This window comes from Ammospiza caudacuta, chromosome 6, assembly GCF_027887145.1.
Source record: "Ammospiza caudacuta isolate bAmmCau1 chromosome 6, bAmmCau1.pri, whole genome shotgun sequence".
Taxonomy (NCBI): Eukaryota; Metazoa; Chordata; class Aves; order Passeriformes; family Passerellidae; genus Ammospiza; species Ammospiza caudacuta.
The window spans coordinates 12,330,073-12,342,646 of NC_080598.1; the positions used below are offsets into that span (position 1 = coordinate 12,330,073).

Here is a 12,574-nt window from a genome sequence, read left to right on the forward strand (position 1 = left end):
ATGGAGGTGACCACCGTGTCCCCATCTCCTGCCTCACCCACTGAAGGAGATGATCTGTGTGAGACAGATGTCACCAGTGTGGCCATACACAGTGTGACACTGCTCATCTGCCTCTGTGGGCTGGCTGGGAATGGGGCTGTGCTCTGGTTCCTTGGCTCCCGGTGTTTGTCCAGGAACAGCACCATCCTTTACATTCTCATGCTGACTCTTCTGGACTTCCTCTTCCTCCTCATTCTGTTGCCCTCCCCTCTGCTCTTCCTGCTGGGGAATGTGTCCTGCTCTATCGTCATGCCCTTGCAGTATGTGTGGTTTCTTTTCAGGGTGCCACTGGTGTCACACACCTTTTGTCTGTACACACTGACATGCATCAGCATCCTGAGGTGCCGCTCCATCCACTGCCCGCTCTGGCTCTGCTGCCAGCGTCCCCAACACCTGTCATGGGTGGTGCTTGCCCTGCTCATAACTTTCATCACTGTCTTTGCCACCATGATTTCTCTGTGTTTTGTCCAGCTATCTGAGCACTGCTGGGTGTCTCTCATCTCTGTGCATGCCTTCAACCTTCTCCTCTGTGCTCCCATCGTGCTCATTTCCAGCACAATCTTCTTCATTAAGGTCAGGCCTGGCTCCCATCAGCAGCAATCCAAGAGACTCAACATTGTTATCTGCCTCATTGTGCTCTTCACTCTGCCCCTCAGCCTCTGGAATTTACTGCAGTACCTCGGCTACACCATTGTGTCCTCCCAGGTTGTTTTCCTGCTCGCCTGCATCCACAGCACCATCAAACCCTTCATCTACTTCCTGGTGGGGAGGTGCTGGAGGCCCTGCTCTGTGGGATTGCTCCGACTCTCCCTCCAGAGGGTCTTTGAGGAGACAGACACTGCCCACAGCCATGATCCTGCCATGGACACAGTGCTCTGAGTCTGCACTACTGAGGGACTCTGGGACTGTGGCTGAGGGACTCCTTAATTCACCTGATGAATAAATATCTAAAGTGTCACCCTCCCTCTGCTGGTGCATCACCCAACCCCTTTCCAATGAGAGCAATAGTGGATTTGTCTTTACAAACAAGCTGTGGGTCTGCTGGTAGATACAACTAGCACTGGGAAATAAAAGAAACAATGGGAAGGATTCCACTGATTGATGAATGGAAGAAGATATTTCCATTTACAAAGAAACTTTAGGTTTGCTGATAAATGAAATTAGACATCAAAACGTGAAAGAAAGAATGGGGAAGAAAAACCCCTAAATTGTGTAAGAATTAAAAATTGAAAGGGTCGGTTATACATTAGAGGGAAATCTTTAGTATCAGGTGTATTGGGCAGCCTGTACCTATCAAGTACCTGAGCCAGTGGGGAAAGAGAGAAGGGAAATGTGGCCAGGAAATTAGAATAAAAAGGGCGGCTGTGCCCTCCATAAGTTTGAGAGATCCCAGGGGAATGCCTCATAGCCTCTACCTTCAGTCAAATAAAGTCAAAGGATGCATCAGTCTCCTGTTTGGACATAAACCTCTGATATTTGTGGATAATTTTCCTAAAACCAGGCTGCACTGGGATCTCAGAAAGGCTCCTTAGGCCTCAGCCTTGAGGAGCAGTCCCTGGGCTCAGCTCCTGTGGCGCTGATCAGAAACACCCTCTGCTCCCAGCAACTGCTGCTGTCCAACCACCTCCTGGGCTTTCATCAACAGCCTTGGAAATTCTTGTACTGCCCTGGATGCCACAGCATCCCTGCTCTGCCACTGTCCCAGGAAGCTGCCGGCCCCAAGTGTGGCCAGGCTGAGCCATTGCTGTGAGTGCCGCCCATGCCTTGGGGCCCTGTGAGCAGCGGCCCCAAAGGAGAGCCTTGGAGCTCTGCTGGGCCCAGCAGCGCTGAGCAGATGCTCCCTGGCACTGGGGCCTCTCCCAGCTGGGATCTCTCCCGGCTGCTGCCCTGGGCTGATCCCCGAACGCCGACGGCTCCTGGGCCCATCCCCGCAGGGCTCCAGGCCCAGCCCTTGGCCCAGGGAGGAGATGCAAAGGGATCCGCAGGGAGCATTTCACTGCCTGCCAGGGCAATTGCTCACAGGCACCTTGCACTCACTCTGCCTGCCTGCCTGCCTGGCTGTGTGCACACACGTCTGCATCTGCTGGGGCAAATGTGGCAGAAATGCTGCTCTCTCAGCTGTGTTAGTACCTGAGACATCTGACTGGGGCAGGTCCGGAAGCAAGGTTAAGGCATGAGATACCATTCCAGCTAAATGCTGTTCATGTCCTTTCTTTGCTAAATTGTTTATTTTCATGTACAAAAGCAGGAATGGCTGGGGGAAGCAGAGACACTGCTCATGGTCCTGGGTGGAGCAGGGTAGAAGCAGGGCTGTCACAGGGGAAAAGACGGAGCCGGGGAGGGTCTGGAAGTTCTCAGAGGGGTCCAGAAGGGTAAGAGGGTTCTGTAAGTGTCTGGAGGAGGTCAGGAAGGGTCTGGATGCTGCTGATCGCAAATGTCCCAATTGGAGGACTGCAGAGCCTAATGGGCAGCGCTTCAAGGTGGGGAGCAGCACTGGATGGGATGGGATGGGATGGCATGGCATGGCATGGCATGGCATGGCATGGCATGGCATGGCATGGCATGGCATGGCATGGCATGGCATGGCATGGCATGGCATGGCATGGCACGGCATGGGGAGAGGAGTGGAGATCAGAATGGGAGTGATACCAAAATCAGCCAGAATAAACTTTCAAACACAATGGGAAGCATTAGGAAGCAGGAATTCTTTACCTCCAAAGGACACACAGATTGATCTCTCCATATTTCTGTTTGATGTGAGACTTTACCACAGGGGTTTTATCCATCACAACTACATAGAGTCAACAAAATGTCTTTTTTATATAATAGATAAACATCACTTTACTAGGACTCATTTCCATGCATCCATCTCCTTCTCCAAGTCTTCTCCTGATCCTGGAGGATCATTCAGAGGGGTCTCTGGTGGTCACATTCACTGAGTGCTCAGATATTAAAGGTGACCTTGCCTTTAACTTTTCCTTTGGCTATGTGTTCTTACTGCTTGTTACAGAACTTGCCCCAAAACCACTGCAGGCCTCCTTATCTGTTTCTGCACTGGCTCCAGGCACATTTATCATCCTGTGTGATCCTGAGGAGCACATTGGAGCTGGGCTTTCCTCCTCCCTCCTGGGCCCTAGAACCCTATGGCCAGGAGGAGCAGGGACACTGCCAGGGGTCCCAGATGCATCAGGGCAGGATCAGGGCTGTTGGGTGCAAAAGGAGGGCCTGGGGATGGTGTGGGGTGTTGCAGGCGGTGTCAGAGGGGTCAGGAGAGGCTCGGAGCGGGTTGGAGGAGGTCTGGATGCTGACAATCCCAAATCTCCCGACTGGAGGAGAGCAGAGCCTGACAGGCCACGCTCAGAGTGAGGAAACAGCTCCATCTGGGAAACCTGTGGGATGTGATAGGATGGCGTGAGGATGGAGAGCGGGGTGGGGATAGGGATAGGGATGGGGATGGGGGTGGGGATGAGATGGGATAGGATAGGATAGGGAGCAGCTGAGTTGTGCTTCCTTGGGACCAGAGCATGTTTTGGCAATGATCCTGGAGCCCTTCCCAGAATGGGAGTTGCTTCTGAGAAGCACCCAACTGACTCATCAGCACTGCCAGCATTGCCAGCATTCCAGTGCAACCAACATCCCCCTGCTGCTGGAGGGACAATGAGCCCAAAGGGAAAGGAAACAAGGAGTGGCAGAAGCCTGTCTGGAGAGGAAAGGCATTTGGAGAGTGGGACACACTGCAAGGAAGGAATGTTTCTAATCAGCATAAAATTATGAGCCAAAGTGTTTCATTTGGAGCTTTTGACAAAAGTCACTTCCTCTGTAGCAAAAAAAAAAAAAAAAAAAAAAAAATCCACCCAGGATAAATATCTCTGAGGAAGTGGAGCTCTGACATAGCCAAAGATGCAATTTCTGACTGCTCGGTGACTGCACTGAGTCTTGGAGGGCAAACACAGGATTGGGCACAGACAGCAGGTGGTGGGACAGGAGTGAGGATCTCCTGGTGACCTGGGCACTTTCTCCTTCATGTCCCTGACCTGCCAGGAGCCACTTTGGGACACAGAGAAGCAAGAGGTACCAGGAGGTACCAAGAGGTACCAGGAAGCGCCGCTGATCTGCACAGAGCTCTTTGCCTGCTGCTGCCCCACAGGGAACAGGTCAGTGGAATGTTTGCCTTCCTCCCTACCCCACCTTCCTCTCCTGCAGCAGCTGCTCTGTTCCTGACACCCTCTCCCAGTGACTGCAGGGCCCTGCCCAGCTCCCCCCTCCTCTGCCCTGTGCTTTCCTTTTACATCCTCTGCCAAACAGCCCAACCCTCTCACCTCCCTCTCCTACCCCACCATTTCCACTGCCCTCCTTCCCTGCACATCTCACTCCTCCCCACTGAATCCTTCCCACTGCAGGGAGCTGCTGAGGAGCCACATGGTCCATCCCTGGATTCTCCAAGCACTCACTGCCCATCCACTCTGACCACAGCCAGGGGCCACATCCCACTGCCTGCCCAGCATCCATCCATGGAGGTGACCACCATGTCCCCATCTCCTGCCTCACCCACTGAAGGAGATAATACATGTGGAATTGATATCACCGATGCGGCCGTAGTTGGCATCATGCTGCTCATCTGCCTCTGTGGGCTGGCTGGGAACGGGGCTCTGCTCTGCCTCCTCAGGTTCTGCAGGAACCCCATCACAGTCTATATCTTCCATTTGGCTGTCGCCGACTTCATCTTCCTGTTCTTTGTGGCCACCTCCCTCCTGCTCCACCTGCTGGAGGAACTTTCCTGCTACACTATTACACTCCGGGAGTACCTGAAGTTGTTATTCCAGCTCTCGCTGTTCTCTTACACCACGGGGCTGTACCTGCTGACAGCCATCAGCGTCGAGAGGTGCACATCCGTCCTCTGCCCGCTCTGGTACCGCTGCCACCGTCCCCGGCACCTATCAGGGTTCGTGACTGTCCTTCTCTGGACCCTCCCCTTTGTTACAGTGGTTATCCTGTGCCTGTCACTGAGGCCCCAGCACTGCCAGGTGTCTCTCATCTCCATGAATGCTCTCAACCTCCTGCTCTTTGCTCCAGCCATGCTCATTTCCAGCACAATTCTCTTCATTAAGGTCAAGTGTGGCTCCCAGCAGCAGCAACCCAAGAGACTTGACATCGTTATCTTCCTCACTGTGCTCTTCGTCCTCCCCTTGACTCTCCCACTCAGCCTCTGGAGTTTTCTGCAGCAGTTTGGCTACACCATGGTGTCAGCCCAAGTGGTTTTCCTGCTCGCCTGCACCCGCAGCACCATCAACCCCTTCATCTGCTTCTTGGTGGGGAGCTGCAGGTGGCCCTGCTCCATGGAGGGCTGCAGCAGGCCCTGCTCCATGGGGTCCCTAAGGAAGGCCCTCCTGAGAGTCTTTGGGGACACAGAAGAAAATGGTGCCTGCAGCAATGATCCCATCATGGACATTGTGCTCTGAACCTGTTGATTCCTGCCACTGCACTGCTGAATAACCCTGTGACAGCAGCTGAGGGATTCCTTGAGTGACCTGATCAATAAATATCCACAGTATCACCCTCCCTCTGCTGGTGCATCCTCACCCTCTTTCCAGTCCACACTAAGATCTCAGAAACGCTCCTGGCCAATTAATTCCATTGTGCTGATGTTTAATATTAAAGCCAGTTTTTACTGATTCCCTTGGCTGTGACTTTTTCAAACACTCGTTTGGAGCACTCTCGCGGTGTAATCCCGCAGGAGAAGGGAGCAGCGGCATGTGGGAGGGATGCTCTGAAGGGAGCACACGGGAGCAGGGCTTTCCTCCTCCCTGCCGGGTCCTGCAACTCCATGGCCAGGGGGGGCAGAGCCACTGCCGGGAGTCCCGGCTGGAGCGGGGCAGGAGCGGGGCTGTCGGGGTGGAAGGTGGCCCGGCGCGGAGTGGTCTGGGGTGTCCGAGGAGATGAGGAAGGCTCAGGAGGGGATCGCAGGGATCGGAGGCTGCCTGGCTGCTGGCGATCCCAAGTCTGGGCACTGGAGGGCAGCAGAGCCCGACGGGCCGCGCTCAGAGCAGGGAGCGGCCGCTGGCCCGGGAAGCTGCGGGATGGGAGAGGATGGGGAGAGGATGGGATGGAGAGCGGGATAGGGAGCAGGGGTGAGGATGGGATGGGGACAGGTCGAGGAAGCTCAGCAGAGCGTCCTTTGGGCCTTTGGGGAGGTTTTGGCAAGGATCCCGGAGCTCTTCCCAGAATGCGAAATGCTTCTGAGAAGCACCCAGCCGCTTCATCATCAGCGCTGCCGGCACTGCCGACATTCCAGTGCCAACAGCACCACAGCACCACCGGCATCCCTCTGCTCCTGGAGGGACAGCGACCCCACAGTGAAGGGAAATGAGGAATGGTAGAAGCCTGTCGGGAGAGAGAAGGCACTTGGAGAAAGGGACATTCTGCAGGGAAGGAATGTTTCTAATCAAAAGGAAATGATGAGCCAATTGCAAAATTCTGTTTGAGGAGTGTCTGGCAAAAGCCACTTCCTTACGGGACAAAAAAAAAAAAAAAAAGAAAAAAAAAAGAAAAAAAAAGATAAATGACTCAGTAGAAGTGGAGCTCTGACGAAGCCAAAGATGCAATTTCCGACTCCCCCGTGATTCCACCAAGCTTGGGAAGCAGCACCGGGACACAGCACAGAGAGGAGCTGGCTGGGCATTTGGAGAGTGGGCAGTGAGGATCTCCTGGTGACCTGGGCACTTTCTCCTTCATGTCCCTCACCTGGCAGGAGCCACTTTAGGACATGGATCCCAAAGGAGCAAGAGGGACCAGGAAGCGCCGCTGATCTGCACAGAGCCCTTTGCCTGCTGCTGCCCCACAGGGAACAGGTCAGTGGAATGTTTGCCTTCCTCCCTACCCCACCTTCCTCTCCTGCAGCACCTGCTCTGTTCCTGCCACCCTCTCCCGGTGACTGCAGTGCCCTCCCAGCTCGTCTCTCTCCTCTGCCCTGTGCTTCCCTACTGCATGTCCTGGCAAACAGCCCAACCCTCTCCTACCCCACCATTTTCAATGCCCTCCTCCCCTGCACATCTCACTTTTCTCACCTGAATCCTTCCCACTGCAGGGAGCTGCCGAGGAGCCACATGGTCCATCTCTGGATTCTCCAAGCACTGACTGCCCATCCACTCTGACCACAGCCAGGGGCCACATCCCACTGCCTGCCCAGCGTCCATCCATGGAGGTGACCACCGTGTACCCATCTCCTGCCTCACCTACTGAAGGAGATGATATCTGTGATATTGATGTCACCGATGCAGCCATAGACAGTGTGACACTGCTCATCTGCCTCTGTGGGCTGGCTGGGAACGGGGCTGTGCTCTGGCTCCTCCAAAGGAACCCCACCACCAGTTACATCAACAACCTGGCCTTCGCCAGCTTCTCCTTCCTCCACTTCATGGTCCTCTCCACCCTGCTCTATCTGCTAGAGGAATTGTCCTGCTACACAATCGTGCCCCTGGTGCTCATGAGGGCACTTTTCCCACTCCTGCTCTTCTCCTACAACCTGGGGCTGTACCTGCTGACAGCCATCAGCATTGACAGGTGCACATCTATCCTCTGTCCACTCTGGTACCGCTGCCGCCGTCCCCAGCGCCTCTCATGGGTGGTGTGTGCCCTGCTCTGGGCCCTCTGCATCACTGTCATTGTCACAATGACTGCCCTGTGCCAGTCACGAGAGCATGACCACTGCCAGGTGTCTCTCATCACTATGTATGCCCTCAACCTCTTTCTCTTTGCCCCAGCCATGCTCATTTCCAGCACAATCCTCCTCATTAAGTTCAAGTGTGGGTCCCAGCAGCAGCGACCCAAGAGACTCGACATTGTTATTTTCCTCGTTGTGCTCTCCTTCCTCCTCTTTGCTCTCCCCCTCAGCCTCTCCAGTTTCCTGCAGCAGCTCAGCTACACTGTTGTGTCCTCCCAGGTTCTTTTCCTGCTCACCTGCATCCATAGCAGCACCAACCCCATCATCTACCTCTTGGTGGGGAGGTTCAGGAGGCCCTGCTCCATGGGATCCCTCCGGCTCTCCCTCCAGAGGGTCTTTGAGGAGCCAGAAGAAAACACTGCCCACAGCCATGATCCTGCCATGGACACAGCCTTTCCAACCTGTTGATTCCTTCCACTGCTCTGCTGAAGGACCTTGTCAGAGTGGCCGAGGGTTTCTTTGAGTCACCTGATTAATAAATATACATGGGATCACCCTCCCTGTGGTGCTGTAATCCTGCAGGAGAAAGGAGTAGGGGCAATGACAGTGGCCATGTGGGAGGGATGCTCTGCAGGATTCTCATTGGAGCATGGCTGTGCTCCTCCCTCACGGGTCCTGGAGCACTGTTCCCCAAATGGATCCTTCCCAACACAGCTGTGATCCCAAAATTCCCCTGGCACCTGGTTCCTGCATCCCACTGAGTCTGCTATCAATGAACAGCACCGTGAACCCTGAGCTGCCTTTGCCCCCTCTGCCAGCGCTTCCCGGCTTCCTCTGGCTGCTGCTGCCAGCGGGAATGTGGCTGGAGGGAGGGGACACAGCCATGGCTTGTGCTCCCTGCAGCAACCATGATCCCCAGTGCCAGAGCTGGGCTGGCACGGACACGATGGCCCAGGGGCTCAGCATTCCCCACCCCGAGGGCTCTGTGAGTGTCACAGCAGAGATCTCCCCAGAAATCTTTTATTTTTAATTTTGTTCCTCTCCACTGCCTTCAGCTGCTCCCTCAGCAGGCTCAGGTGGTGCAGCAGCAAGGAGAGGAGGAGGCCGTGATCCTCAGCACAGCCACCCCCTTCCAGGAGCAGGGTGACACCTGTGTTTGTCACCATGGGCTCCACGGGGCATCACCCCCCTCCATGGGGCTTCCATGAGGCCACCAGCCCCACCACACCCCACACCTTCTCTCCAGCCCCACCACACCCCACACCTTCTCTCCAGCCCCACCACACCCCACACCTTCCCACCACATCTTCCCAGCAGCTCCATCATGTCCCACCCCTCCCACACCACCCTCCCATCCCACTCCCCATGCAGCCCACCCACCTCCCGTCCTTCCCATCCCTCCCAGCCCCGGGCCTCAGGCTCCACTCCCTCCCCACGGGCTGCTCACCCCAGGCTCCTTCACACGGTGTTTGGGGAGTGTTTCTCTGGGACATTCCCCTCCAGAGCTTCACCCGCCGTGTCCCGTCCCCCAGCCTCCCAGGAGAGGGACCAGAGGCGACAGCGGGATGGATCCATCAGCGTTTATTGGGGCAGAGGAGCGTGGAATGGCCAGGAGTGGACACACAGCCGGGGATCCCGGGAGGAGCGGGGCTGTCAGAAGGGAAGGCGGCCCTAGGAGGGGATCTGGGATGTCAGAGGGGATCAGGAAGGGTCCGGATGCCGGCAATCCCAAATATTCCCACAGGAGGGCAGCAGAGCCCGACGGATCGCGCTCGGAGAGGACGCCAGCTGGGAAACCTGCGGGATAGCACGGCACGGCATAGGATAGGTACGGGCAACAGGGAAGGGGAGCCGAGATGAGCATGGTGTGGGGATAGGACTGGGGTGGGAATGCAGATAGGATTGGGATGCAATGATAGGGACAGGAATAGGGACAGGGAGAAGGACATGGACAGGGATAGGGACAGGGACAGGGGTAGGGACAGGGACAGGGACAGGGACAGGGACAGGGATAGGGATAGGGACAAGGACAGGGACAGGGACAGGGGTACGGATAGGGATAGGGATAGGGATAGGAACAGGGACAGGGTCAGGGATAGGGATAGGGATAGGGACAGGGATAGGGATATGGACAGGGGTAGGGATAGGGATAGGGGTAGGGATAGGGATAGGGACAGGGACAGGGATAGGGATAGGGACAGGGACAGGGATAGGGATAGGGATAGGGATAGGGGCAGGGACAGGGACAGATGGGATAGGGATAGGGATAGGGATAGGGATAGGGATAGGGATAGGGATAGGGATAGGGATAGGGATAGGGATAGGGATAAGGACAGGGACCGATGGGATAGGGATAGGGATAGGGACTGGGGCCAGGACAGGGATAGGGATAGGGACAGGGACAGGGACAGGGACAGGGATAGGGATAGGGGTAGGAATAGACACAACAACATGGATCAGTGGGATGGGAAAAGGAATGGAAAAGCTGTGGGATGCATCCTGACTCACAGCTGCAGGAAGATGACCTGCAGGCCTGGCTGGGAGTGAGGGTGGGCAGCTGAGCATGAAGCCAGCGTGGGCAGCATGGCTGGTGGCACCACAGTGGCCTCTCAGCTGGACACTGTGGTGGTCCCTGTCTCCTCAAAGACCCTCCGGAAGGCGACCTGGAGGGACACGATGGAGCAGCGCCTCCAGCAGCTCCCCACCAAGAAGTAGATGAAGGGGTTGATGCTGCTGTTGATGCAGGCGAGCAGGAAAACCACCTGGGAGGACACGACGCTGGGGCTGAGCTGCTGCAGGAAATTGGAGAGGCTGAGGGGCACCCCAAAGATGAGGAAGAAGAGCACAGTGAGGAAGATAACGACGTAGAGCCTCTTAGGCTGACGTCTCTTGGAGCCACACTGGACCTTGATGAAGAGGATCACGTTGGAGATGACCATGGGTGGAGCAAAGATGAGGAAGCTGAGGGCATACATGGAGATGAGAGCCACCCGGCAGTGCTCGTGCTCGTGTGACAGGCACAGGGAAGTCACCACGACCATGACAGCGATGGAGAGGGCCCAGAGCAGGGCACACACCACCCACGAGAGGCGCCGGGGACGGCGGCAGCGGTACCAGAGGGGGAAGAGAATTGAGCCACACCTCTCGATGCTGATGGCCGTCAGCAGGTACAGCCCCATGTTGTAGGAGAGCAGCGACAGCAGGAGAAGGGACCTCAGGTACTTCAGGGACACGACAGTGGAGCAGGACACATCGTCCAGCAGGTAGAGCAGGGAGGAGGGGACCATGAAGAGGAGGAAGGTGAAGTCGGCGACGGCCAGGTTGAGGATGTAGACAGTGATGGGGTTCCTGCGGATGTGGAATCCCAGGAGCCAGAGCACAGCCCCGTTCCCAGCCAGCCCACAGAGGCAGATGAGCAGAGTGACACCGTTTACGGCCACATCAGTGACATTGATCCCACAGGAATCATCTCCCTCAGTGTCCATCAGGGAAGATGAGAGAGGTGGGGATGTCTGGTTCAGCTCCATGGTGGGAGGGGGGATGTGTCCCCAGCTGTGGGCAGAGCAGAGGGGGGTTAGTGGGACCCCAGGGGATGTGACAGGAAGGGGATCCCAGTGAGGTGGCACAACAGGGCTGGGGACAGGGGAGGGGCGTGGGATGGCTGGGGGTGAGGTGAGGGCAGGGGGAGGGTTGGATCAATCCAGCCATCCCGACCATGGGAGCAGTGAGAGGGGCTTTGGGGACATCCAGGGAGAAACAAGCAGTGCCCAGGGCTGGGCTCTGGTCCCAGTCCCCTACCTTTCCTTGGGGCCAACCTGTTGGTGTGTCCGAGCAGGGCACGCTCCCTCCCTCCGGTGCTCCTCGCCACGGTCTTCTCCAGTGAGGAAAACTGCGGCCTCCACGTCCTCAGAAGCTCCAAGCAGCTTATTTGTCCCCAAATAAAGCTGCTTTTTGGGGCATTTCTGCACAATCACAGGTCAGGCACTGACAGCACTGGGCAGTTGCACACAGGCTGCCTCTTCTCCCGTCAAAATTCTCTTGGTCTTGCGGGAAAGGAAATGTTTTGTCCGAGCAAATACCCCAGAGGATGAACGCTGCAGCAGTTACATCTCGCTGTGAAAGAATCTTGATGCTTTTAGGATTCAACCTGATATCTCATTAGACTGGTAATTGCCACCTTCCTAATTGTTTGATAGTGCTCCAGCCTCCTCTCCCCATCCTGTCCCAATGCTGGCATCCTTCTGAGATTGTTCATTACCGCGTGCATTTGCCTCCCAGCGTGAGAATCCCTCTCCACCAACTTCATCCTGCTCCAGGCCTGGGTGAGAATTTGGAATTTGTTGTCTGACCCATCACTCTGGATTCACTCCAGTTGGTTTGGGGGCCCTCCTGGACAAGCTGGTACTCACTGAGAGAGCCTGGAGAGGCTGGTGGCAGAGAGGGGAGGTGACAGGGGACAGCACACCCCACATCCCTGTCTGCAACCCTACACAGGAAGCACCCATTCACCCCCACCAAAAAGTTTTGGGGTGGCAGAAGAGGGGAGGGGAGAGGGTCTTGGGCACATCCAAACATGGGGGGCATGGGTGACATCGCTGCTGGGATGGCATGTCCCTGAGCAAAGCGGGGTGTCACAGCCTGTCCCAGCCGGGTTGGAATCACTAGGAAAGACAGGAGCTGGGTGGCTGTCCCCTCACCCCGGTGCCGGGCACAGAGAGTCCGGCGGGGCACAGCACGGGTGTGACAGCCGGGCTGGCGGTGACAGCGGGGCCAGGGCACTGAGTCACCGCCACCCCCGTGCCTGCTCCACCCCTGGACTTTGCCTCCCGCGGATGCTCGGGGCAATAAACCCCAGGCTCGGAGGCGTCGGGGAGG

At 56.4% G+C, this 12,574-nt stretch overlaps 3 protein-coding genes across 3 annotated transcripts; 2 read left to right on the forward strand and 1 right to left on the reverse strand.

Annotated features, from left to right (window-relative positions):
• On the forward strand, positions 1-5,719 carry LOC131558793 (uncharacterized). Its single transcript, XM_058806815.1, has 2 exons — positions 1-909; positions 4,440-5,719. Exons 1-2 carry the CDS (start codon positions 1-3, stop codon positions 5,496-5,498), a joined length of 1,968 nt encoding a protein of 655 aa, XP_058662798.1. The 3' UTR covers positions 5,499-5,719.
• Positions 5,720-7,206: 1,487 nt separating this feature from the next.
• On the forward strand, positions 7,207-8,167 carry LOC131558795 (mas-related G-protein coupled receptor member H-like). The gene has a single exon (XM_058806816.1). The coding sequence runs from the start codon at positions 7,235-7,237 to the stop codon at positions 8,165-8,167; it is 933 nt and encodes a 310-aa protein (XP_058662799.1). The 5' UTR covers positions 7,207-7,234.
• Positions 8,168-10,308: 2,141 nt separating this feature from the next.
• Positions 10,309-11,226, reverse strand: LOC131558522 (mas-related G-protein coupled receptor member H-like). Its single transcript, XM_058806328.1, has one exon. The coding sequence runs from the start codon at positions 11,224-11,226 to the stop codon at positions 10,309-10,311; it is 918 nt and encodes a 305-aa protein (XP_058662311.1).
• Between the last annotated feature and the right edge of the window lie 1,348 nt (positions 11,227-12,574).

Coding starts and splice junctions, on each gene's coding strand:
- LOC131558793 (XM_058806815.1), top strand. CDS start 1: ATGGAGGTGACCACCGTGTCCCCATCTCCTGCCTCACCCACTGAAGGA. Junction 910..4,439: donor ATGATCCTGCCATGGACACA/GTGCTCTGAGTC, acceptor TTCCCACTGCAG/GGAGCTGCTGAGGAGCCACA.
- LOC131558795 (XM_058806816.1), top strand. CDS start 7,235: ATGGAGGTGACCACCGTGTACCCATCTCCTGCCTCACCTACTGAAGGA.
- LOC131558522 (XM_058806328.1), bottom strand. CDS start 11,226: ATGGAGCTGAACCAGACATCCCCACCTCTCTCATCTTCCCTGATGGAC.